General features: G+C 44.2%; 1 protein-coding gene across 1 annotated transcript in view; it reads right to left on the bottom strand.

Moving 5' to 3' along the window:
• Positions 1–10,822: 10,822 nt before the first annotated feature.
• LOC141056825 (uncharacterized) overlaps positions 10,823–27,155 on the bottom strand; it is a 43,850-nt gene continuing 27,517 nt past the window's right edge. The window contains 1 exon segment of the mRNA XM_073553298.1: positions 10,823–12,017. Coding sequence (XP_073409399.1) covers positions 11,034–12,017 — 984 coding nt within the window. The 3' untranslated portion in view covers positions 10,823–11,033.

Here is a 27,155-nt window from a genome sequence, read left to right as displayed (position 1 = left end):
TGCCAATCTATACCGGACACAGTTCTCTATAAATCTCCGGTGTCCTTGATGTGAGCAGGTGCTATTCTCAGTAATGGTCTCAGACACCGGTCTATAAATGTAGAGAAAGATTCTGTTACTGATCCGACCCCACACACTATCGGGCGGCCTGGTGGGGGCGCTGCGTCTTTGTGGACTTTAGGAATATAACACCAATGCGGCTTGTGTGGAAATTCAGGGAAGAGTTTCTCTGATATTAGACAATCGTCCCTTCTCTATGTGAAATCTCAGAGAAGATCTTAGTTGTTCCTTCTCGTTATTTGTGGGATCAGCGCTTGTTTTTCTCTGTGCTGCTCTCTGATCGCTGTCTTTCTGCTCCTTACTATATTGTCCATTGCTACTAACACTACATTATTGCCTTTATCGGCTTCTCTAATAACAGGATCTTGGCAGTTTTTATCTCCTTCAGTGCTCACTGTTCTTTTTTGTTACATTATCTGTTGTTTTTGTACAGCACTGCCTGTGTGTCTTTTACCGCTCTGTAAAAAAACATAAAAACAATTAACCCGATCAGTAAACACCGGAAATAGAAAAAATGTGAGAATGACAAAATTACGTATTTATGGATGGCACAATTCCACAAAAAATGCTGTAACGAGCGATCACAATTGTACTAATAAAAACGTTATCTCGTCCTGCAGAAAATAATCCATCATACAGCTCCACCGGAGGAAAATAACAATGTTACGGGGCTCGGGAAATGGAGAAACTGCTCCAAAAATGTTTCTTTCCAAACCTCAGATTTTTTTTTCTCCACTAAAATAATAAAAACCTGGACATGTTCGGTGTTGCCGTAATCATAGTGATGAGGAGAATCATATTACATGGTCAATTATACCACAAAATGTACAAAAACAATTCACAAAAAACAATGTCAGAATTGTTTTTTTCACAATTTCACCGCACTTGGAATTTTTTCCTCGTTTTTGAGTACGCTATGTGGTAAAATTAAGGGAGTCATTGAAAAGTACAACTCGCCCCGCAAACATCAAGTCCTCATATGTCTATGTGGCCAGAGAGAAAAGAGTTATGGCTCTGGGAAGAAGGGAAGGAAAAATGGAAACAAAAAAAAGAATATGGGCCGCAGCATGAAGGGGTTAATTGCGTCTTTCTGCCACTTACAGGGAAAGTTAGAAATTAGTTGTGTCAGGTCAGCGTTATGTTCATGGCTTCTGATTTAGAGGAGTTGACTATAAAACACATACCTGTGATTCCAGCTTACTCCGTGTCTCTGGCACCGATAGGGTCCTGGTTACCAATAGGGGGCGACTGGAAAATGATCTGGTCACAATTAGAGACTAAATGGATCCGGCAATTAAATCCCTGACATCCCAATGGTGTAGATGAAGTTCTCCGCTTCTCCCCTTTCCTATAGGGGGTTTGGTGGAATTCGTTCTCTACACTCTTTATTACATAGAACAGTTTTCTCTGACTCAATGTGTCTTATTTGTTTCTTATTTCCCCATAATACAACGGTCACAAGATCGCCGATCTGCACTTTACTCTCCGATGGTGACGATCCTCTAGACATCCGGACAGTCAGGAGCATTGGACCCCATCTGTGTCTCCCCACTATTCTAACAATGGACGCTCTCTCCGCGATCATTTCCTCCTCTATACGGTTATTACGGGGAATGACGCTGTGATGACTTCTCTTCTGGGAGAGACACAGATCACAGGTGACTAATATTGCAGTGTGAATAGACACTTATATTTCCGGTATTTTTCTGACCTTACATTGTGGGTTATGAGGTGTTTGGGGCTTGTTTTTTTGTTCCGCCCTTTTCCCTTTGTTTTTATCTTTCCAGTTGGTAATTGGGATTCTAATATAAGCCCATATATCCCGGGAAGTGTCAGGTGCTGGGATCTCATTATATTATTAATAACAATTTCATTCCCGATTATTCCCGTCATTTATTGCTCGTTACATTCTCTCTATATAATAACAGATTCCTCTTTGTTACACGTCCTAATACTGATCACTTATATCTCTATATTGTAGAGGAAACATTTCTAGGAGTGTATACACTTCACCACAAACACTTCCCATAGATTTTATTATCCATCACTGTTATTAAGCTGCTTTTCTCTTTATATCTTTACCATATCACTGTTTATTCTCTTTTCTTACCCGTTGCACAGTTGCACTCTCACTGGTCACTTGGTGGGGTCACATTTGGCTCTTTTCACCTGCATTGTTTTGTTTCCGGACCCCCTCACTATCACTTTACCTGACTGATCGCTACCAGATGGCTCTATGCAGCATTATCCATCTTGGTCTTACCAACAGGTTTTCATCCTGAACCTCCTGCTTCACTGGGGAAGATGTGACCGGGGAACAGCCCCAATTCCTTTAGGAACACCCCTACTTTACCCCAGAGTTACCCCCCTTGCCTGGATTAGTGCAGGACCTTGGTGTGTTGGAAACACTTATCCGTACCCTCTGAGGAAGCTGACGGGGCGAAACGCCGGTAAGAGGGAATAGTGGTGACTCTGCCATCTTTCTCTGTACACTCCCGGCATGTCGTCTGTAGGATCTGTAATCCCCATCTCTTGTTAGGATGGTTCCTCCTTTACACTATATGGGCTGTGCTGTATTCCTGGGATATCCCATATAGCACTGGCTGCACTTTATATCTCCTATCTGTACTCCAGGGATGTAATGCGCTGTCAGCTCTGTATTCTCTCACTATTTATACCCTTTGCTCTGTGTCCTCTCATTATATAAGCTATTCATCTATAAGTGCACAGGATCTATTCCCCTTATACACTGATATCCAGTGATAGATCTACAATCCGGTTACATATATCTATGTATGGATTTATCTTACACTCAATAAATACGGTGCACTTATCTCATCCCCACCTTGATAGTGACGCTCTCTTAGGATACATGTTACTCTATGATGGCACTTTTGCACATGACCACTAGATGGCGCTACATCTGACATTTGCCTGAATTTTTATATCTACACCTGGTTTACACAAATTATATTTTCTTGTGGTAACTCTATACTATTTACCATTAGAAGCTGTGTATCTTTGTAATTATTTGTATGTATACATGATTGATTACCAACTCTGTCTCTGTAAAAACAATCCCCTTTAACCCCTTTCTGACCTCGAGCGTAAATGTGCTTCCTCCCTTTGATGTGGGCTCCGGCAGTGAGCCCACATATTTTCCAGCACATGTCAGCTGTATTGCACATCTGCCATTTGCCCTAACAGCCTCTGACAGCGGCATTTAATGTGCACTTCCAGCAAGCACGCCGTAAATCCCGCCCATCGGTGACCCCGTCACATGATCATAGGTCACCGATGGGTTGGCATGATAACCAGAAGTCTCCAGCAGACCTCTATGCTTGTCACTGCCGGAATGCTATGAACTCCACTCACTAGCCAAAACCGCATGGACCAGGGATCATCCTGCCGAACTCCCGCTCTCCTTTTAACTTGGGCAAAACACTACTCAGACAACACAGGGTGAGGGTAACACAGTGTGGCCATGCTTTATTGTACCACAGAACAGGCAGATAACACATAGAACACGAAGAAAAGATGAGGTGGCACTCACCAGTGTAAAAAGTCTGTTCTTTATTGATCAAGCAGTTCACAGCATGTCCTCAGGGAGAATGGGAGATGGAGTATGCGAGTGACGACGGCCATTTTGCGCTTCTACGGGTCCACACTTTCTTTACTTGGTTTGCACCTTGAAGTGTCCTGTTACATGAGCGCGTCATGGCTTACTGAGCAGTATCGCACCGAGCACATGTGGCGGCTGTGATTTCCCTGCCGTGCAGTTTATCTATTTGTATGCTAACACATACAACAGTCTCAGAAAAATACCAAAGATGGGGCACATTACAGAGTCTCCCCTGTTAAGAATGGGTCACCGAGGAGGAAAACAAGACCAAGCTAAGTCACAGAAAACCAGAGAGGTTGGTAACTAAGCGGATTGCAGACCCCTGGTCCTATCCACACAACTAGCAGTAGCCGTGGAGTGTACCTACAATGATCCTAGATGCCTCGACACAGCCAGAGAGCTAAATAAGCCTAAAGCAAGAAAGGGGAAATCTAAACTGCCCCAGAGCAGACCCCAAAGGAATAGACAGCCCCCACACATGTATTGATGGTGAGACAAGATGAAAGCACAAATACAGGTAGGAAAATAGACTGAGCAAACAATGGGGCCCACACTAACTAGAAAGGACAGGAAAGGAAAGATACTGTCTGCAATCAAGCCAAAAAACACTGCAAAAATGTCCATCACTTCTGACAGCAAAAAATACCCTGAAGTCACTAGACTTCTCCCACTATATCAGCACTCTGGCATATTCTGAGAACAGAGCAAAAAGAGGCCAATCTAATAAGGGACAAAAAGCAAACTGGCACATACAGTGACATAAGAATGGAAATTCAGCACAGCCCCAGCCGGGGCTGGCTGACCACACAAAAAACTGAATAGACCAAACCAAATCAAATGTGAACATTAGCAGAGAACACTTAGCTTGAGAAGGCAGGAACTGAACTGGAAACCAAGACCTCAGGAGGCAGGAAAAAATCACCAGCATGGGAATAGGGAGTCGGCTGTCTTAAATCCAGTCCGTGACTCCATATGTCCTATCCTCATTATCAGGTGGCAGGTCTCTGTTAATTAGATCACCTTCATTACCTCCTGCCACCACCAGAGGGAGCCCGGAAAAAGAACTCACAACTCCTCTGTCAGCACAACCAGCTCCCTCACCAGAAACCAGAGGCAGACCACAAAATGAGTTCACAACACTCCCCCTTCCACTGACCCGCTGGGATAATAGCTGCTGTGACTTCAGATCTTCCAGGGTCACTACACCAGCTGTGGCACCCACACACACAGGGGGTAATGACAAGCGTAGGAAAATGACTGTCCATACAAGGCCAGTTGATCTGAGGATCACAACCTGGCTTCATCTTCCAGGGTCGCTACCACACCTGTGGCCCGCACTCAAAGAGGAGGTAACAATAAGTGTTGGAAGATGACAGTCCATTGAGTCCATACAAGGTACAAGGCCAGTTGATCCGAGGATCACAACCTGGCTTCTCCAAATGTAGCCATGGTTCAGTGATGGTCAATGGAGCAGATCTGTATTCTTCCAACCAAGGCTGAAAACCCCTAGGATGTTTCCTATAGAATGATAGATCCGTGTCCCTTGTGATGATGTTGTGGCTGCTGTCCTGTCTCTTGTCCTTTGGATGTATAGATGTCTTGGCAGACTCTCTCTGGTTGTTTCTCTCAGTCTCTTTATACAGAGGCATGTAACCTATTTTTAGACTTAACAAGTGTCCCTCACTCAGTATTTACATGAAGGGTAAGAATGCAGATGAGATTATTATAGCATTACTTGATTATTTAAACTATTTACATAGTTTTTCCCTCTCTGCTTTAGAAGTCAACAAACTGGCTCCATAGCACAATGCATAATTAGCATATCAGCAAACATCACTAGTGATCAAGGATAAGCGCACAATAAAAGTCACTATTACACAAACAAAAGTCTGTTTTCTTGACCAACTACAAATCAACACTTAACTTTGAAAGCCAACATACAGATAACATTCTATTATTCTTCGTTTGCTAAAAAATAGTCATCTGGTTAATTAAGATACAATGCTGAATGTCTTCACAATGCCAAAAGTAAAAAAAAAGTTTTTAAAAATATTTAAAAAATGTAAAAGTTCAAGTCACCCCTCTTTTGCCCCTTTCAAAATAAAACAAAAACAATCAAACATACACATATTTGTTATAGCCGCGTTCAGAATCGCCCAATCTATCACTATAAAAAAAGAATTAACCCGATCGCTAAGCGAGAAAAAAGGTCAAAACGCCAGAATTACTTTTTTTGGTCGCTGCAACATTACATTAAAATGCAATAAAGGGCGATCAAAAGATCGTATCTGCACCAAAATGGTTTCCATTAAAATCCTCAGCTCGGCACACAAAACATAAGCCCTCACCCAACCCAAGATCATGAAAAATGGAGACGTGACGGGTATCGGAAAATGGTGCAATTCTTTTATTCTTTACCTAATAAAGAGGAGTTATTTTTACTGATACAGTGGGTATGGAAAGTATTCAGACCCCTTTAAATTTTTCACTGTTTGTTTCATTGCAGCCATTTGGTAAATTCAAATTCATACTATCTATTCCTGACACTGGAGTGGCTTATAAACAACCGAAGTATATAGTCTGAGGTCTGGGATCTGCCAATATGTGGCTAGTTTTCTGACTGTTTTGGATAACATGATACATGATTTTAGTTTTTTTGTCTAGTCTCGCTTGAATATACAGTAGAATCATAGAATCATAGAATCGTAGAGTTGGAAGGGACCTCCTGGGCCATCTGGTCCAACCCCCTGCTCAAAGCAGGATTCGCTAAATCATCCCAGTCAGATGTCTGTCCAGCCTCTGTTTGAAGACTTCCATTGAAGGAGAACTCACCACTTCTCGTGGCAGCCTGTTCCACTCATTGATCACTCTAACTGTCAAAAAGTTTTTTCTAATATCTAATCTGTGTCTCTTCCCATTCAGTTTCATCCCATTGCTTCTAGTCTTTCTTTGTGCAAATGAGAATAAAGTTGTTCCTTCTACAATGTGACAGCCCTTTAGATATTTGTAGACAGCTATTAAGTCTCCTCTCAGTCTTCTCTTTTGCAAACTAAACATTCCCAAATCCTGCAACCTTTCCTCATAAGACAGGGTTTGCAGACCGGTCACCATTCTGGTCGCTCTTTTCTGAACTTGCTCCAGTTTGTTGATGTCTTTTTTAAAATGTGGTGCCCAAAACTGGACACAATATTCCAGATGAGGTCTGACCAAAGAGGAGTAGAGGGAAATAATGACTTCACGTGATCTAGACTGTATGCTTCTGTTAATACATCCTAGAATTGCATTTGCCTTTTTTGCTGCTGCATCACACTGTTGACTCATATTCAGTCTGTGATCTATTAGTATACCCAAGTCTTTTTCACATGTGCTGTCACTTAGCCCTATTCCTCCCATTCTATATATGCTTTTTTCATTTTTATTGCCCAGATGTAGTACTTTGCATTTCTCCCTGTTAAAAACCATTCTGTTAGTTGCTGCCCACTTCTCCAGTTTATTTAAATCTTTTTGAATCCTCTCTCTCTCTTCTCTAGTATTAGCTATCCCTCCTAGCTTTGTGTCATCAGCAAATTTAATCAGTTTACCCTCAATTCCTTCATCTAAATCGTTGATAAAGATGTTGAACAATACAGGGCCCAGGACAGAGCCCTGTGGTACCCCACTTGAGACATTCTTCCAACTGGATGTGCAGCCATTTACGACCACTCTTTGGGTCCGATCACTAAGCCAGCTATGAATCCACCTAACAGTTGCCTTGTCCATTCCATACTTAGTCATTTTTTCAATAAGGATTGTATGAGAGACTTTGTCAAATGCTTTGCTGAAGTCAAGATATACTATATCTACAGCATTTCCTTGATCCACCCAATCAGTGATACCGTCATAGAAGGAAATTAAGTTAGTCTGACATGACTTATTAGTTAGAAACCCATGCTGACTCTGTTTAATCACTTCATTCTTATCCAGGTATTGACATACATGTTGTTTAATAATTTGTTCAAAGATCTTTCCTGGTATAGAAGTCAGACTCACCGGCCTATAGTTGCCTGGGTCCACCTTCTTCCCCTTTTTGAAGATAGGAACAACATTTGCTCTTCTCCAGTCTTCTGGCACTTCTCCTGTTCTCCAAGAATTTTCAAAGATTATGGAGAGGGGTTCAAAAATTTCTTCTGCTATCTCCTTCAGTACTCTGGGGTGTAATTCATCTGGACCTGGAGACTTGAATTCATTTAGGTTAGCTAAGTGTTTCCTCACTATCTTTCTGTTTATAGATATCCTGGATTCTTCTATTCCCTTAATAGGACAGTGAATAACAGTTGATGTTGCATTTCCTTTCTGAGAGAAAACAGATGCAAAATAGGAATTTAAAAGTTCAGCCTTCTCAACATCCTGTCTTACCATTTCATCATTTTCATCCTGTAAAAATCCTATAGCATCTTTGACTTTTCTTTTACTTTTGACATATCCCCAAAATCCTTTATTATTGCTTTTGACATCTCTTGCAAGCCTCAGTTCATTTTCAGCTTTAGCTAATCTGATTTGTGCCCTGCAGGTTCTGCAGACAGCATTATATTCTTCTTTAGATATGCCTCCCTCTTTCCATTTTATAAACATTTTTTTCTTCCTTTTTAGCATGTGCTTAAGTTCTGTGTTCATCCATCCTGGTTTCCTTAAATGCTTCCTATTCTTCCCTCTTTTCGGAATTGTTAACAACTGTGCTTTGAGAATTTCATTTTTCAAGATTTCCCATCCTTCCTGGACATTTTTGTCTTTAAGGATATCCAGCCATTGGATCCCTCCAATTCTCTTTCTGAATCCCTTAAAATCTGCCTTTCTGAAATCTAACCTTGACGTCTGAGTCTTCACAGGTCTTCCACCTCTAGTAATCCAAAATTCTAAAATAGCATGGTCGCTACCTCCTAGGGTCCCAGCCACTTTTACCTCCTCAACCATTTCCTCCCTGTTTATAAGGATTAGATCCAAGGTAGCAGTTCCCCTTGTTTTCTCCCTTACCTTTTGGAAGATAAAGTTGTCAGCAAGAGAGGATAAGAATTTCCTTGACCTGTTAGTTTTGCCTGAGAGAGATTCCCAACAAATGTCTGGATAGTTGAAATCTCCCATGACAACTATGTCATATTTTTTGGAGAACTTGGCCATCTGATGCATAAAGAGTTCATCCATATCTTCAGCTTGCACAGGCGGCCTGTAGTAAATACCTACAATGGTGTCCTTTCCATTGTTCTGTCCTTGTATTCTTACCCAAACAGTTTCCACAGAACTCCCAGTCTCTGAAGCTTCAATCTCTGTGCAGATATACGTGTTTCTAACATACAATGCGACACCCCCTCCTCGTTTATCAAGTCTGTTTCTTGCAAATAAGTTGTATCCTTCTAGTCTTGTATTCCAATCATGTGTATTGTCCCACCAAGTTTCAGTGATTCCAATTACATCATATTTCTGTTCCTGTGTTAGTAGTTCCAATTCTCCTTGTTTGTTGCCCATGCTTTGTGCATTAGTATAGAAACATTTTAGTTTGTGATTGGTTTCTCTATCTCCAATATTTTTATTAATTAGATTCTTTCGTCTTTGTTCTTCCTTTCCACTTCTAATAGCAGAGTTCTCAATAGCATTTGTCAGGTGTATGGCTTTTTCTGGTCTTTTGCTTCCCTTCCCATGTTGTTCTAGTTTAAAGCTCTCCTTACAAGTGTAGCAAGGCGACTTCCAAATACATGCTTTCCAGTCTTCGTAAGGTGCACCCCATCTCTAGCAAGTAGTCCATCGTATAAGTAGTTCACTCCGTGATCCAGAAATCCAAATCGTTGCTGACGGCACCATCGACGTAGCCAGTTGTTCACCTGCAGAATCTTATTCCACCTCCTTGTTCCATGGCCATCCACTGGGAGGATGGAAGAGAAGACCACCTGCGCTCCCAGTTCTTTCACTTTCTTGCCTAAGTCTTCAAAGTCTCTGCAGATGGTTTCCAGGTCGTTTCTTGCGGTGTCATTTGTCCCCACATGTAGTAGCAGGAATGGGTAGTCATCTGTAGGTCTGAAGAGTCCTGATATCCTGTCAGACACATCTTTAAGTTTTGCACCTGGAAGACAGCACATTTCTCTTGTAGTAATATCCGGTCTGCAGATAGCGGCCTCTGTTCCTCTCAGCAGGGAATCCCCCATGACCACCACTCTCCGTTTCTTCTTCACAACATTTTTCTTTCTCCATCCAGGAGGACTCTGAAGGCGTACAAGGTTGCTGTTTGTTGGCAAAGTCTTATCCTGATGTATTTCTTCATCGTTTTCCTGCGTGAGAGCCTGGTACTGGTTCCTGAGCAGTATGGGTGCTGACTGCCTCCTGATCCTCCTGCTTCTCTGGGTCACATGTCTCCATTCCTCTGTTTCTTCAGGTGCACTTCGAATTTCTTCTCTTTCTGTAACATGAAGAGATAATTGTGCTCTGTCCAAGAACTCTTCACCTTCCTTAATGATCTTCAACGTAGCTAACCTCTCTTCGAGATTTTGCAACTTTTCCTCCAACAGGGACACAAGCTTGCATTTGTGGCATGTGAAGTTTGGCTTTTCCACTGGTAAATCTGTGAACATGTAGCAAGAAATGCAGCTCACCAAATGGCTCCTGGCCTCTTCCATCTTGAGATTTCTTAAAAACGATGAAAGATGAGCCAAATTTCGCGCGCGGTTTTTCCGATTTCCTCTTTTCAGCTGCAACGGCCAAAACCCAGTGATCGTTGAGCTCGCGGAGACTCTTCACTTATCCCAGAAGGCACTGGGAATATGCAAATGATCTCCTCAAGACTCTTCCCCTGGTTTTCCGATTTCCTCTTTTCAGCTGCAACGGCCAAAACCCAGTGATCGTTGAGCTCGCGGAGACTCTTCACTTATCCCAGAAGGCACTGGGAATATGCAAATGATCTCCTCAAGACTCTTCCCCTGGTTTTCCGATTTCCTCTTTTCAGCTGCAACGGCCAAAACCCAGTGATCGTTGAGCTCGCGGAGACTCTTCACTTATCCCAGAAGGCACTGGGAATATGCAAATGATCTCCTCAAGACTCTTCCCCTGGTTTTCCCCTGGTAGGTCAATATTAAATAGTCTCCTTTTGTCAGCAAACATGAGGAATGACAAGAGACAACCCATTTAAGAAGATTTAATTTTGGTTAAAACTATTCCAACACTATGAACATAAAAAAGGCTTCTCCCCTATATGACGTCTCTGATGTTTATTAACTGTTAATTTCCAAGTAAATTATTTCCCACATTAAGAAAATGAAAAAGGCGGCTTCTCTGTGTAACAGCTCTGATGGAGATCAAGAAGTGCTTTCTGGTTAAAATATTTCCCACATTAACAGGAAAAAGGTTTCTCCCCTGTGTGAGTTTTCTGGTGCTTAACACAGCCTGATTTATTGCTAAAACATTTACCACACTCTAAACATGAAAAAGGCTTCTCTCCTGTGTGGATTCTCTGGTGCTTAACACAATTTGATTTATTGGTAAAACATTTCCCACATTCTGAACATGAAAAAGGCTTCTCCCCTGTGTGAGTTCTAAGGTGGGTAACAAAATGTGATTTACGTGCAAAACATTTCCCACATTCTGAACATGAGAAAGGCTTCTCCCCTGTGTGGATTCTCTGGTGATTAACACAATCTGATTTATTGTTAAAACATCTCCCACATTCTGAACAGGAAAAAGGTTTCTCCCCTGTGTGAGTTCTCTGGTGATTAACAAAATGTGATTTAAGTGCAAAACATTTCCCACATTCTGAACAGGAAAAAGGCTTCTCCCCTGTGTGAGTTCTCTGGTGCTTAACACAATTTGATTTCCTGCTAAAACATTTCCCACATTCTGAACATGAAAAAGGCTTCTCCCCTGTGTGAGTTCTCTGGTGATTAACAAAATGTGATTTAAGTGCAAAACATTTCCCACATTCTGAACAGGAAAAAGGCTTCTCCCCTGTGTGAGTGCTCTTGTGCGTAACCAATTGTGATTTACGTGTAAAACATTTCCCACATTCTGAACATGAAAAATATTTAGCTCCTGTGTGAATTCTCTGTTGTGTAACAAAATGTGATTTCTTGTTAAAACATTTCCCACATTCTGAACATGAATATGACTTCTTTGCTTTAGGAGCAGTTTGTTTTTTATTGCCTCTTTTGTGACTTTGATTTTCCTTAGTAGTCAGTAATGAATCAGAAGATGGGACCTGTTTCATAGGATCAGATGACAGATCTTTGCTGTGAATGGATGATGATATATCTAGAGTAACAGCAATCACTTCAGTTGTATCTTGTAGGATCTCAAGATCATCAGATTTAAAAATTGAGGATGTCAGCTGTCCCTCTGATCTCCTGGTACAGTCATCTGCTAAGATCAAAAACATTTTTAATAAAATATCCTTCAGTTTTATATTTTTGAACATTTCTACTTAAACTGTTCATAAAAATGGCAAGTTATGTAAAAATCTTTTTTTTACCAAGACAATGACAGTTCACAGTCTAATAGAAAACCTTGTTGGATGAACCAGTAGTGTGTGGTGTTCAAGTGTTGGTTCATTCTGCCTCCCAAATATCGAATAAAAAGAAACCAATCAATGTTATGTAGGCGAAAATAATACCAATTCTCATCTCACAAAAAACAAGTCCCCACTCAGGTCCATCATCTGTCAATGGAAAAACAGAGGTTCCCGCACTATTAGTGGCTCAAAGGCTGCTGAAAAGCAACAAGGTTTCTATAAACCAATCCAGCAAAATCCGCTCTCACTTCGGAGTCTTGCAGTGTGCGCAAACAACATTTAGGATCCCTGTATTTAGCAATATTATAGTGAGAAGAATCCACTTAATTTGCGGTGTCTCCTGGAGCACAATCTGGACACTATGTGCTGGGTAAGAAAATGGCAAATGTGTAATTTTCACTCTCTCTCCAACATCCACTGCGTGTTAATTTCCAGAAAGTGGCTGTGGAGTCAAAATATTCACTCCTCCTTAGGATTATAACCCTCAGTGAATTAATTTATAAAATGGAATCACTTTATGGGGATTTCTACTAATCTGGTTTTCTGTCATTTAGTTATATTAGGGCTTCTGCAAACCCCCCAAAAAGGCACGTACCCCTGTCTTCAATGCCATCAATGTGATAATGTTCAGAAAGGAAGCACTTTATTCAGTCCACACTCGGGCAAAAAATAAATGTTTTACATTAACAAGTGTGGTACCATTGGTCAAATAGGACACTTATCCTCTTAATTCCATACCATCAGGGCCGGCGTTATGGGCAGGCAGACCAGGCAGCTGCCTAGGGCCCCCGCTCCTCCAGGGGCCCCCAGCCAGCGGCACATCATACAGCCGCTATGGGGCCCCTGTGAGGCAGGGGGTCCGCCTGCCCCCCAGCGCCGCCTCCCGCCGCCGCACTGAAGGAGGCAGTGATGGAGGAGAGAGCGTCAGCTGACTTTCCCTCTCCCATCATTCCCCGCTCTGCCTCTGACGTCATCGCGCTCTGTGTGCCAGACAGAGCAGGAGGAGACAGGAGCAGCCAGCAGCGTGGGCACGAGGAGAAGGTGAGGAGTGTTTTTTTTTTATATCAGTGTGAGTACTGGACTGTGGGGCCACTCTGGGGGGAATATATACCATGCTGGGCTGTATCATACCATGCTGGGGGGGCTATATACTATGCTGGGCTGTAACATACCATGCTGGGGGGGCTATATACCATGCTGGGCTGTATTATACCATACTGGGGGGGCTATATACCATGCTGGGCTGTATCATACCATGCTGGGGGGGCTATATACCATGCTGGGCTGTATCATACCATGTTGGGGGGGCTATATACCATGCTCGGCTGTATTATACCATGCTGGGGGGCTATATACCATGCTGGGGTGGTATATACCATGCTGGGGGGGCTATATACCATGCTGGGCTGTATTACACCATCCTGGGAGGCTATATATTATGCTGGGGGGGCTATATACCATGCTGGGCTGTATCATACCATGCTGGGGGGGCTATATACCATGCTCGGCTGTATTATACCATGCTGGGGGGCTATTTACCATGCTGGGGTGGTATATACCATGCTGAGGGGGCTATATACCGTGCTGGGCTGTATTACACCATCCTGGGAGGCTATATACCATGCTGAGGGGGCTATATACCATGCTGGGCTGTATCATACCATGCTGGGGGGATTATATACCATGCTGGGCTGTATTACACCATCCTGGGAGGTTATATACCAAGCTGGGGGGGCTATATACCATGCTGGGCTGTATCATACCATGCTGGGGGAGCTGTATACCATGCTGGGCTGTATCATGCCATACTGGGGGGCTATATACCATGCTGGGATGTATCATACCATGCTGGGGGGGGCTATATACAATGCTGGGCTGTATCATACCATGCTGGGGGGGCTATATACCATGCTGGGCTGTATCATACCATGCTGGGGGGGCTATATTCTATGCTGGGCTGTATCATACCATGCTGGGGGGCTATATACCATGCCCGGCTGTATTATACCATGCTGGGGGGCTATATACCATGCCCGGCTGTATTATACCATGCTGGGGGGGCTATATACCATGCTGGGCTGTATTATACCATACTGGGCTGTACTATTCCTTTCTGGGGGGGCTATATACCATGCTGGGCTGTATTATACCAATCTGGGGGGATATATACCATGCTGGGCTGCATTATACCATGCTGGGCTGTATTATACCTTGGTGGGCTGTATATCATGCTGGGCTGTATTATGCAGCCCACCATAGTATACAGCCCAGCATGGTATACAGCCTGTATAACATGCTGGGCTGTATTATACCATGGTGGGCTATATACCATGCTGTGCTGTATCCCATGGTGGGCTGGGCTGTATAACATGTGGTGCTGGGCTATATACCATGTGGTGCTGGGCTATATACTATGCAGCTGTGTTATATACCATGGGGGTACATTTTACATTATATTCTATAGGGGGAGGCTGTGTTATATAATATGGGGGGCTACATTATATTCTATGAGGAGGTGGGCTGTATTATATTCTATTTGGGGCTACATTATATTCTATGGGGGGCTGTATTATAATTATTATATTCGATGGGGGCTGCATTATGCTATATGAGGAGGGCTGCATTGTATTCTATGGTGGAGCTACATTATGTTATATAAGGGGCTGCATTATATCCTATGAGGGGGTTGCCATATATTCTATGGAGGGGCTGCATTATACTATATGGGGGGTGGGGCTGCATTATATTCTATGGGGGGATACATTATATTCTGTGGAGTGGCTGCATTATACTCTGGGGTAGCTGCATTATTCTCTAAGGGGTGGCTGCATTATACTATAAGAGGGGGGCTGCATTATATTCTATGGAGGTTACATTATATTGTATGGTGGGGCTCATTATACTCTGTGGGGTGGCTGCATTATGCTCTATTGGGTGGCTGCATTATACTATATGTGGGCTGCATTATACTGTATCGAGGACTATGGGGAATAGATTATATGAAGAACTATGGGGTGCATTATGCTATGGGAAGCGAATTGTACTATATGGGTGACTATGGCGGTGCATTATACTATATGGAGAACTATGAGGAGTGTATTATACTATATGGAGGACTGAGCAGTGTATTTTAATATATGGAGGGCTATGAGGAGTGTATTATACTATATGGAGGACTGAGGAGTGTATTATACTATATGGAGGACTATGGGGAGTGTATTATACTATATGGAGGACTGAGCAGTGTATTTTATTATATGGAGGGCTATAAGGAGTGTATTATACTACATGGAGGACTGAGGAGTGTATTATACTATATGGAGGACTATGGGGAGTGTATTATACTATATGGAGGCGGCACGGTGGCTCAGTGGTTAGCACTGCAGCCTTGCAGTGCTGGGGTCCTGGGTTCGAATCCCACCAAGGACAACATCTGCAAGGAGTTTGTATGTTCTCCCCGTGTTTGCGTGGGTTTCCTCCGGGCACTCCGGTTTCCTCCCACATTCTAAAGACATACTAATAGGGAATTTAGATTGTGAGCCCCATCGGGGACAGTGATGATGATGTGTGCAAACTGTAAAGCGCTGCGGAATATGTTAGCGCTATATAAAAATAAAGATTTATTTTTTTTATTTTATATGGAGGACTGAGCAGTGTATTTTATTATATGGATGGCTATAAGGAGTGTATTATCCTACATGGAGGACTGAGGAGTGTATTATACTATATGGAGGACTATGGGGCAGATTATATTATATGGAGGACTATGGGGTGTAAACTGTAGATGTGCTGCTGATAACATGATACTGTATGGTGATCTGTAGGTGTGTGCACACATTGCGGATTAGTCTGCGGCTTTTTCTGCAGAGAATCCATATCTCTTGGCAGAAACCGCAGGGTAAAACACATGCATTTTTCCTGCGGATTCCTAGCATGTGTACAGCGGATTTGATGCAGGCTCTAGTGAGGTTTGGCAGTGCGGATGAGAGATTGATTGATTTGTATGTCCCAGAACGTACTCTGCAGCTGCGGTTCCGCAAAAAAGAAGTAACACGCTGCAGAAAATAAACCACAGCAAATCTGCACGGAATTTTCCGCAGCATGTGCATGACGGATTTGGTTTTCCATAGGATTACATGGTACTGTAAACTGCATGGAAACTGCTGCGGATCCGCAGGACCAAATCCGCTGCGGATTCGCAGCAAAAACCGCAACGTGTGCACACACCCTTAGTGATCCATTAGTGATCGTTCTGTTCCCATCATTCTTTCTCTGACGGTGGAAAGAGGCCGGGAAACAAGAGTTGAACGACTTCTTCAATTTTGTCGATCATTTAGCGGCCTGAACTCAGCGCATGTAACTACAATCGAAATACTTCTGTGTGATGTGCAATATGTCAGCATTTGGGGCCCCATTTTAAACTTTGCCTAGGGCCTCACTTTGCCTAAAACCGGCCCTGCATACCATTTCACCATAAACTAATATGCTCACCTTAGGCTACTTTCACACATCCGGTGTGGGGTCTGGCGGCGTGCGGCGAAAAGCCGGGCCGCCGGATCCGGCCTGCAGCGGTGACACCGGATGTGTGTGCGGCGTCTGATACGGCTCGGACGTGATTTAAAGGAGCCGCAGGAGGAACATATACACCGGTGGACAGAGGCAGCCGCTGAGAGAGACAGCTGCTGAAAGGGAGGGGAGGGGAGAGAGGGGTGGAGAGAGAGACAGACATGTGGGGTTAACACTCAGTGTCCAGGTGAGAGAATCTCTCTCTCTTGCCGGGCACTTGTGGGGTTAACCCCACAGAGAGATCTCGCTCTCTCACCCAGACACTGTGAGGGTTAACCCCACAAGTGCCCGGCGAGAGATCTCTCACAAGTGTCCGGGTGACAAAGAGATCTCTCTCTCTCGCCGGGCACTTGTGGGGTTAACATTCACAGAGTCCGGGCATGCGCTGTGGAAAAATCCGGTCCGGCACTGACAAAAAACGTTGCAGAGAACGTTTTTTGCAGATGCCGGACGGCTAATTTTTGCCGTGTCCGGCAACAACCGGACATGACGCATAACCATCCGGCACGATGAGGCGACCATGAAAGCTTATGGGACAAAACTGGATCCGGTGCTGGATCCGGTTATTAAAAATGTCGCCACATCGTGCCGGATTACAAAAACCGGATGTGTGAAAGAGGCCTTACACTGACATCTATCATTTGCTTCATTTAATACAATACGCAGTGTTAGTGGGCACAACCTGGCTATTTTAATAGATACAAGCTTATTTTCGACTCCCCTCTCACCTGTGAAACGTGTAGTGCACACAGAACTACTTGCTGTCTGTGGAACGCAAGCAATGGGTCTTCCGGTGCTTGGAACACACGCCGACATCACTTCTGCTTTAGTTGCTCAGGACACAAGTAATTCCAGTCCCGCCCCTTTCCTATTTAGCCTCCGGCATTCAGACTCCACATTGCGACGTGACAAGTGGTGGAAACCGTGTTCAGCCTGACACCCGTCACCACTGACCACCCATGGTAAGAATTTCATAGATTATTATGCCCATATAACCTATATGTCTCACACATGTATCAGTGGAATTATAACGTTCTGATACATTTCTCTTTAGGTTCACAAAGAGCTAATGTACGGAATCTACTATAATTACAGGTATAAACGCTCCTCTATTCGCTTTTTTATACATACGTGTTTAACCCTATACTCACCTTGTAATGTTCTTCTATATAGAATCCCAACAGGGAGCGTTACTACAAGCCTCGCTCTTAACACATCAGGTATCCTTATAATACCACTTTAAGGCTAATTTCACACTTGCTTTTTTTTGCAGCGCGTTTTTCCCGCAAAAAAACGCATTGAAAAAACGCATACAAAAGCATACAACTGCTGCGTTTTTTTCAAGCATTTTTATGCGTTTGTATGCGTTTTTAGTGCGTTTTTACCGCGTTTGCGTTTTTTCCAAACATTAGGTGGCCCCTCACACTAACCCAAACCATGACTTTACTAACCCTAACCCTGACCCTAACCCTAACCCTAACCCTGACCCTAACCCTTAACCAAACCATACTTAACCCTAACCCAAACCCTAAACCCTAACTAACCCTAACCCTGACCCTAAACCTAACCCTAACCCTAACCCTGACCCTAACCCTGACCCTGACCCTAACCCTAACCCTAACCCTGACCTTAACCCTGACCCTGACCCTAACCCTAACCCTGACCCTAACCCTTAACCAAACCATACTTAACCCTAACCCAAACCCTAAACCCTAACTAACCCTAACCCTGACCCTAAACCTAACCCTAACCCTAACCCTAACCCTAACCCTGACCCTAACCCTGACCCTAACCCTAAACCTGACCCTAACCCTAAACCTGACCCTAACCCTAAACCTGACCCTAACCCTTAACCAAACCATACTTAACCCTAACCCAAACCCTAAACCCTAACTAACCCTGACCCTGACCCTAACCCTAACCCTAACCCTGACCCTGACCCTAACCCTAACCCTAAACCCCCTTAACTAACCCTAACTCTAACCCAAACCCCTAAATTCCATGGTCAACAAAAAAAACGCATGTGCAAAAAAACGCATACATAAGCATGCCAATGTGCACATATGCGCACCCATAGACTTATAATGGGTGTCTTGCTGTAAAAAAACGCATTGCGCGCGCATGCATTTTTTTGAGGCAAGTCGAACGCCCAAAAAATGCAACAGGATGCATTTTGTGCGCCCGAGCGCATACCGCAAAAAAACGCATGCGCGGAAAAACGCGTACAAACGCATGTGTATGCGCACATAAGCGCATCCCATGCAAAGTATAGGAAAAAAAACGCATGCGCTATTTAGCGCTAAAATACCGCGAAAAAAACGCAAGTGTGAAACCAGCCTAATTACCACGAACTAATCACCTCCTGGTCTGATCTCTAATTATTTTTTGATCTTAGTACTATTGGCCTCACAAAGTTCTGCCATATGCCACACTGAATTAATATACAGCATTCTACTATACCAGGGAGCTGGATAGCTCACCATTGTGCTTCTAACAACAGGTAATTTATTATATCTCTAGTTTCTCCTTTATGTGTATCCTATTTTTTACTTAGCATACTTACGTGAGCTTATATTATATTCCAGTGGGGATCCACGTTTGTTCTCCATATTTACCACAATAATTTTAAGCAGTCATGGTTTATGATGCATGTAGGCCAGGACACTGGTTTATCTGACCACTACATTTACTGGGCCCTGCTGTCCTAGTTTAGTTTGATTGTTAACGAGCAGAGCAAAAAAAAAAAACCAAAAAAAAAACAGAACTAAGCATCAGACTGCTATATATTCAGACGTAGCTTGGGGGAGGCATTTATGCACATTTAATCGAAGTACATTTGATCAAAGTATGAGTCAGTTATAACATGGCAGTTAGACAGGGCAGGAGACAGTTAAGACATTTATATACATCTTATCCATGTATATTTGGATTACAACAAATATATACCATATGCATTTGTATAATTTATATCCTGGCCGCTGCATTTATACACATCCACCGCCCTGGCGCTAACTCTTTACACTCTATCCATATCGGCCCCTCAGTCCTTTCCTTTGTATAGCACTCATGCTCTCTTCACACTGCTACATTGCACAGATCCAGTCAGTCCCACCATTCAACAATCAGAGACACTCTCACAAATCACTTAACCATCTGCTCACTCTTTCTATCCTCCTCCTAGTCGCAGGGGACATCTCTCCCAACCCCGGCCCCTCATGTTATAGTAAGTCAAACCCCCCAACTGCTACACTCAGAAACCCCTCTAATCTTATTAATGTTCCCTGCATGCCTTCTGTCGCTTAATTGTGCCCTTTGGAATTCTCTCTGTGTTACAAACTCTCCTTCATCCATGACTTTCTTCTGGCTCTTACTGAAACTTGAATCCAGCAGACACTACCACTGCTGCTGCTCTTTCATATGGGGGACTAGACTTTTCTCATACCCCAAGATCAGACAATGGAGCAGGTGTAGGCATTGGTCTGCTTCTATCACCAAAATGTACCTTTCAGGTTATCCCTCAAGCACCCTCACTTGTCTTCCCTTATTTTGAGGTCCAGGCCGTCAGACTCTACACCCCCTTCTCCATGTGAGAGGCGGTGGTGTATCGTCCTCCCGGCCCCTCCCAACAGTTCCTGGATCATTTTGCCACCTGGCTTCCACATTTTCTCTCCTGTGACATCCCCACCCTCATCATGGGCGATTTCAACATCCCCATTGCTCTTTCCCTCTCCCCATCTGCTTCTCACCTTTTATCTCTAACCTCCTCTTTCGGCCTCTTGGAGCATACTAACTCTCCAACGCATGAAGACGGAAACTCCCAACACTTGGTCTTCTCTTGGCTTTGTGCAGTGGATGATTTTGCAAACTCCCCTCTCCCACTCTCTGACCATAACCTTCTTTCATTCTCTATCAAGAACTGCCATCCCACTCAGGTCACCCTCACTGTCCACACTTACAGAAACATACAGGCCACCCAGAAACTTATGAAGAACTTGCAGTCATCATTGGCCCCTATTACAATGAAACACTTCAAAGTGCCCTGGATGAAATTTCACCTATATACAGAACAACACGACACAGACGTCAACAACCCTGGCACACCCTGCAAACACGTTTCCTGCAGCGGTGCTCCAGGTGTGCCGAACGTCTGTGGAGAAAATCCAATCTACCAGAAGATTTCATCCATTATAAGTTTATGCTTCGAACATACAACACTGCCCTTCACCTCTCCAAACAAACCTATTTCAACACCCTCATCACCTCACTGTCCAATAACCCAAAACGTCTCTTTTCATTCTCTACTCAACCCAAGAGTGCAGGCCCCAACCACAGAGCTTTGAGCTGACGATCTGGCCAATTACTTCAAAGAAAAAATTGACCATATCCGACAGGAAATTATCTCCCAATCACCTCATACCATGCACTGTCCTCCCTCCCCCACTGCATCTAGCTCACTCTCTGATTTTGAAACAGTCAAAGAAGAAGTAAGTAGGCTCCTTGCATCTTCTCGCCCAAGCACTTGCATCAATGACCCAATTCCGTCACATCTCCAGTCCCTTTCCCCTGCTGTCACCTCTCACCTATCTAAAATATTTAACCTCTCTCTCTTCCGGTATCTTTCCTTCCTCATTTAAGCATGACATCATACAGCCATTACTTAAAAAACCATCCCTCGACCAAAACTGTGCTGCTCACTATAGACCTGTCTCTAATCCTCCCTTCATCTCTAAACCCCTGGAACGCCTGGTCCACTCCCATCTTATCCACTATCTCTCTGATAACTCTCTACTCGACCCTCTCCAATCCGGTTTCCGCTCTTTACACTCTACTGAAACTGCCCTCACTAAAGTCTCTAATGGTCTACTAACGCTAAATCTAATGGTCATTACTCCATGCTAATTCTCTTGGATCTTTCTGCAGCGTTCGACACTGTGGATCATCAGCTCCTCCTCACTATGCTCCGCTCCATCGGCATCAAGGACACCGTTCTCTCCTGGTTCTCCTCCTATCTCTCTGATCGCTCCTTTACTGTATCTTTTGCTGGTTCCTCCTCCTCTCATCTTACCCTTACTGTTGGGGTTCCTCAAGGATTGGTTCTAGGCCCCCTCCTCTTCTCTTTGTATACTGCCCCTATTGGTCAAACAATCAGTAGATTTGGTTTTCACTACCATCTCTATGCTGATGAAACCCAATTATATGCTTCCTTTCCTGACATCATGCCTGCCTTTTTAGAAAACACCAGCGATTGTCTAAACACTGTGTCTAACATCATGTCCTCACTATATCTGAAACTGAACCTGTCAAAGACTGAACTCCTTGTGTTTTCTCTCTCCACTAATGCACCTATACCCGACATTGCCATTTCTGTGTGTGGTTCCACTATTACTCCCCAGCAACATGCCCGCTGTCTTGGGGTCATACTTGACTCCAAGCTTTCATTCGCCCCCCACATCCGATCACTGGCTCGCTCTTGTTATCTGCACCTCAAAAACATTTCTAGAATTCAACCTTTTCTTACCTTCGACTCCACAAAAACTCTTACTGTTTCTCTTATTCATTCTCGTCTGAACTATTGTAACTCTCTTCTAATCGGTCTCCCTCTTACCAAACTCTCCCCCCTCCAATCTGTCTTGAATGCTGCAGCCAAGATCATATTCCTCGCCAATCATTACACCGATGCCTCTACCTTGTGCCAGTCATTACACTGACTACCCATCCACTCCAGAATCCAGTACAAACTTAGTACACTCACCCACAAAGCTCTCCATGGCTCAGCACCACCCTACATCTCTTCTATCGTCTCAGCCTACCACCATACCCGTGTCCTCCGTTCTGCTGATGACCTGAGGTTAGCATCCTCAACAATCAGATTCTCCCACTCCCGTCTCCAAGACTATACATGTGCTGCACCAATTCTTTGGAATGCACTTCCCAGGTCAATACGATTAGTCCCCAATCCCTACAATTTTAAACGTGCCCTGAAAACGCATTTATTCAGATTGGCCTATCGCCTCAACACACTAACCTAATCTATCCCTGTGCGGCACAGTCAAAAGTTTTACCATAACCAGGTTCCCCGTATCATGTCCCCACATGCTTTATGCATCCATTAGTCCTCTGTGTCTGTACTGTTACACACTTAACATTATGGCTGGTCCTTACAATCAGGGCAACTCTTACCACCCACCTTTCGTGTCTCCCTCTTTCCTCATAGACTGTAAGCTTGCGAGCAGGGCCCTCTTTCCTCTTGGTATTTGTTATAATCTATGTGATTATTGCTATGCTGTAATGTCTATCGTCTGTGCAAGTCCCCTCTGAAATGTAAAGTGCTGTGGAATATGTCGGCGCTATAGAAATAAAATTATTATTATTATTTATTAGGTTCATTATCCATTATTTTCTTTCCTTTCAGTCTTCCCATCTGGTTCTCCATACATATTATTTTATTTTTTTCTGTACAATTGTCTCTTACTATGTAAATGTATTTCATTATCTTTTTTGTAAATTATACTACATCTTCGATTTTCCATACATTGTAAGCAGGACATAGTCATTGTAAGCTTTTATTTATCATTTAATCGCAGACTGAGGAAGGCCATGTAGGCCGTAACGTTGGGAGCTGGATAGCTCACCATTGTGCTTCTTACAACAGTGGGGATCCACGTTTGTTCTCCATATTTACCACAATAATTTTAAGCAGTCAGACTGAGGAAGGCCATGTAGGCCGAAAGGTTATTTTACGGACTGCACAAATAAAAACATTTCTACTATACATGGACGCCTTAAGTTGAGTGCCAAGTTATCGTATTTTTCGCTTTGTGAGACACACTTTTTTTCCCCCAAATTTGTGGGGGAAATGGGGGTGTGTCTTACAATGCGGATATACCGGTAACCACTTACCTGTAAGTAGCTGCAGGCTGGGATGAGGGGTTGTCCGCTGCCGCCGCGCTGCTGTTACCCGCCGCCGTTGCCTGGGATGTCCGCTGCTGCTGCCTGGGGAGTCCGCGTCCGCCCGTGATGTCCGCTGCTGCGGGGGGGCTCTGCCGACATTTTGTGAAAAGCCAGAACCCCCCGGGAGTTCTGTGGTTTCCTCCTGTGCGGTGGACTCCAGTAACATGGCCGCCGGGAGGTGGCGCAAGCGCAGACGAAAATCTCGGGAGATGAGATTTCAGTGCTGAGATCTCATCTCCTGAGATCTCCATGCTGGGATCTCCATCTGCGTAGGCGGCCATTTTACTGGAGTCCACATGCACAGGCTGAAACTATGGAACTTCCAGGGGGCTCTGGTCTTTCAAGAAATGTCGACAGAGCCCCCCGCAGCGGCGGACATCCCGGGCAGCGGCAGCGGACAGCAGCAGCCGAAATCCCAGGCAGTGGTGGCCTCGGACACCCTGGGCAGCGGCGACGGGCAGCAGCAGACCTGTAATAAGTATCAGGCACATGGGACCCTGGCAGCACACTGTTTATCTCGGTGATACAAACCCATGCACTTCATCCTTCTTTAATTTTGCACTGCAGCACTTTGTACCGGATACTTATTACAGGCACATTGTAGTTATATGCCCCATGATGTGTCTGCACTATTAGCACTTTATCACACAGCGATTGTGGCACTGGTTTCTGTATACCACCTTTGGCACTAGAGCACTTTGTTTATAACACTCTTCACATTTGCACAATGCAGCACTTTGTTAATATGGAGGGAATCAAATTTAAAAAAAATATGAAATCAGAAAAACAATGATAGGGGCAGTTGAAAAAATTAGGAAAAAAACTGAAGCAAAAAATGTGGTCAATTCTGTACTTAATATCCCCGATCCAGGTATATATGGTCCCCTCATCCCTATTCAGATATACATGGCCCCCTCATCCCTATCCTGGTATGCATGGCACCATCTCATCCTAGTAAGCATGGTCCCATCCCTATCCTGGTATGCAGGGACCCCCATCTCGTCCTAGTATGCAGGGCCCCATCTCGTCCTGGTATGCAGGGCCCCATCCTTATAAGAAGCCCCCACCCCCATTCCTATCCTGGTATGCATGGCCCCATCAGAAAACAATAAAAAACCCAAATCACTACACTTACCTACCCGGCGTTCCCTTCACAGCCTCCTGCTCTGGTGCCAGCAACTGCTTTATGCTTGTAATCAGCACTGAGAACAGTGAGTATTCATGAATATTCATTTCTCTTAAGTAGCGGCACACGTGACCGCCGGTAGCAGCAGGAAGCCGGTGGCTGACACTGCGCGCTACTGAAGAGAAATGAATACTCACTGCCCTTTGTGTGCACAGTCCTGGCAGCTGTGCTTTGCTTGTGAGCAGCGCATGGCGTCCCTGCCATGTGCTGCTTACAAGCATATAACAGTTGCTGGCACCAGAGCAGGACGCTGCGAGGGAACGCGGGGTAGGTAAGTGTAAAGGTTTTTTTTTCTATTGTTTTCTGATGGGGCCATGCATACCAGGACCGGGGTTGGGGGCTAATCATATCAAGACACTATTATTAAAGAGAAATGAATATTCATTGCCCTCCAAGCCCATGGGTGTGTAATGCAGTGAATATTCATTTCACTTTAGCAGCGGGAACAGGAGTTAGCCGCAGCCACTGGCTCCAGCCTCCTGTGACCTGCTGCTCCACGGATGCCGTTCCCCCACCCCCCACCACATCCAAAGCAGGTACATCTGGACTATAAGATGCACCCCCCATTTTCCTCCACATTTTTGAAGGAAAACAGTGCTTCACACAGTCCGAAAAAAACGGTAGTTTTAATACAAACTTAAAAACTCAGGAAAAAGGGAAACTCTGCTGTTATTGTACAGAAATTCACACTTGGCCTCACTGCACATTTACTGTTGTCGCTCATAAAAGAGAAGTTTGGCCAGAAAGACTGGACCTGGTCTTGTAGGGACCATGAGACATTCAGCAGCACAGAAGGGAGAGAAGATTCATCCGATAAGATCTCAGGGATCTAGGAAGCCAACAGCATCATTACCCTCCGCTTTCTCTTACAGGCCCAGCATAATACTTTTCTTCAAGTGATTTTTTATCTTGTCAGCACATTCTACGTACGCTGTCATTTGGCTTTATAGTTACAGATCTGGGCAGGTAACGGTCAGCGTCTTCTAATACCAGGGGGTAGGTGGATCTACCAGGTTGTAAGTTCTATAGAAAAGGGCTTTCAATGCCAGATAACATTTCAACCATTTTGGGTGGAGGAGAATGTTGTGGTCTAGAGGCAAAATGGTGATCATGGTAATACGGCCGGACTACACCACCGATAAAGCAGCCACAGCCGGTGACTGAGAGGAATCTGTGACTTCTCTGCATTCAGTGGTTACTACTCACCTGGGTAGTCATATGTGGGAATCTCCTCTTTACACCACTCATCACCCCTCACATATGTCTCTGTAGTATTAATATGGGTCAGATCTTCACCCTGAAACAAATATTGTAAAAGTCACAGACAGATGGAGAAGTCCCATCTATGATCAGCTCTAATCCTGCCATCTCCACCGTTCTCATTACACAAGTATAAAACATATAATACTGGTGGATAAAACAAGACTGAGCACAAGACCTTCACAGCCGCCTACACATCATAGGGGAGATCTCCTGACACCGTCTCTCCATCTACCTGATGATCCTGAGGAGCACTGGGATCTTCTTGGTTACAGTCCTGTGGAAGAAGAGGACGGGGACATCTCTCTGGTGTTGTCCTCTTACTGGATAGATCTGGAGGAAACACATACAGGGACTGAATTCATTCTCTACATACAGATAATTATAGGCCGTGTGTATTTAGTCCTGTCTATTACCTGGAGATGTGAGGGGCTGGGGAACCTCCATTATGATGTTCTTTTACTGATCTCTGTGTCCTAAATACTCCCACTCTTCCATGGAGAAATAGACAGCGACATCCTGACACCTTATAGGAACCTGACACATACAATGATACCGTCATCCCCGATCCCTTCATAGTGTTACTGTATAATGTCCCAGCATTCCCAGCAGTGTCACCTCTCCAGTCAGCAGCTCAATCATCTTGTAGATGAGTTCTAGGATTTTCTGGTCATTGATGTCCTCATGGATCAGGGGGTGAGGTGGAGGCCCTGTGATTGGGCTCAGGGGTCTTCGCCATCCCTCAGACACAGGGTTCTGACAGCGATCACTAGAGGTCTTCACCACTGTGTAATCCTGGTTATGGAGAGAACATTAATAAATCTCACTACAGACATTTCCAGAGTCCTCACCTCTCCAGTTCTGTCCATCTGTTATTCCCATAGATAAGAATGATGTAATGTGACGTCATCAGAATCTCTCACCTCTCCAGTGAGACGGAAGAGGATCTCTAGGGTGAGGTGTAACATCCTCTCCGCCATCTTGTCTCT

The sequence above is a fragment of the Dendrobates tinctorius genome, unplaced genomic scaffold (genome assembly GCF_039654945.1).
Source record: "Dendrobates tinctorius isolate UK_male_01 unplaced genomic scaffold, ASM3965494v1 ptg000200l, whole genome shotgun sequence".
NCBI lineage: Eukaryota > Metazoa > Chordata > Amphibia > Anura > Dendrobatidae > Dendrobates > Dendrobates tinctorius.
Note: the sequence above shows the minus strand (reverse complement) of the source record. Positions and strands in the feature narration are given on the sequence as shown.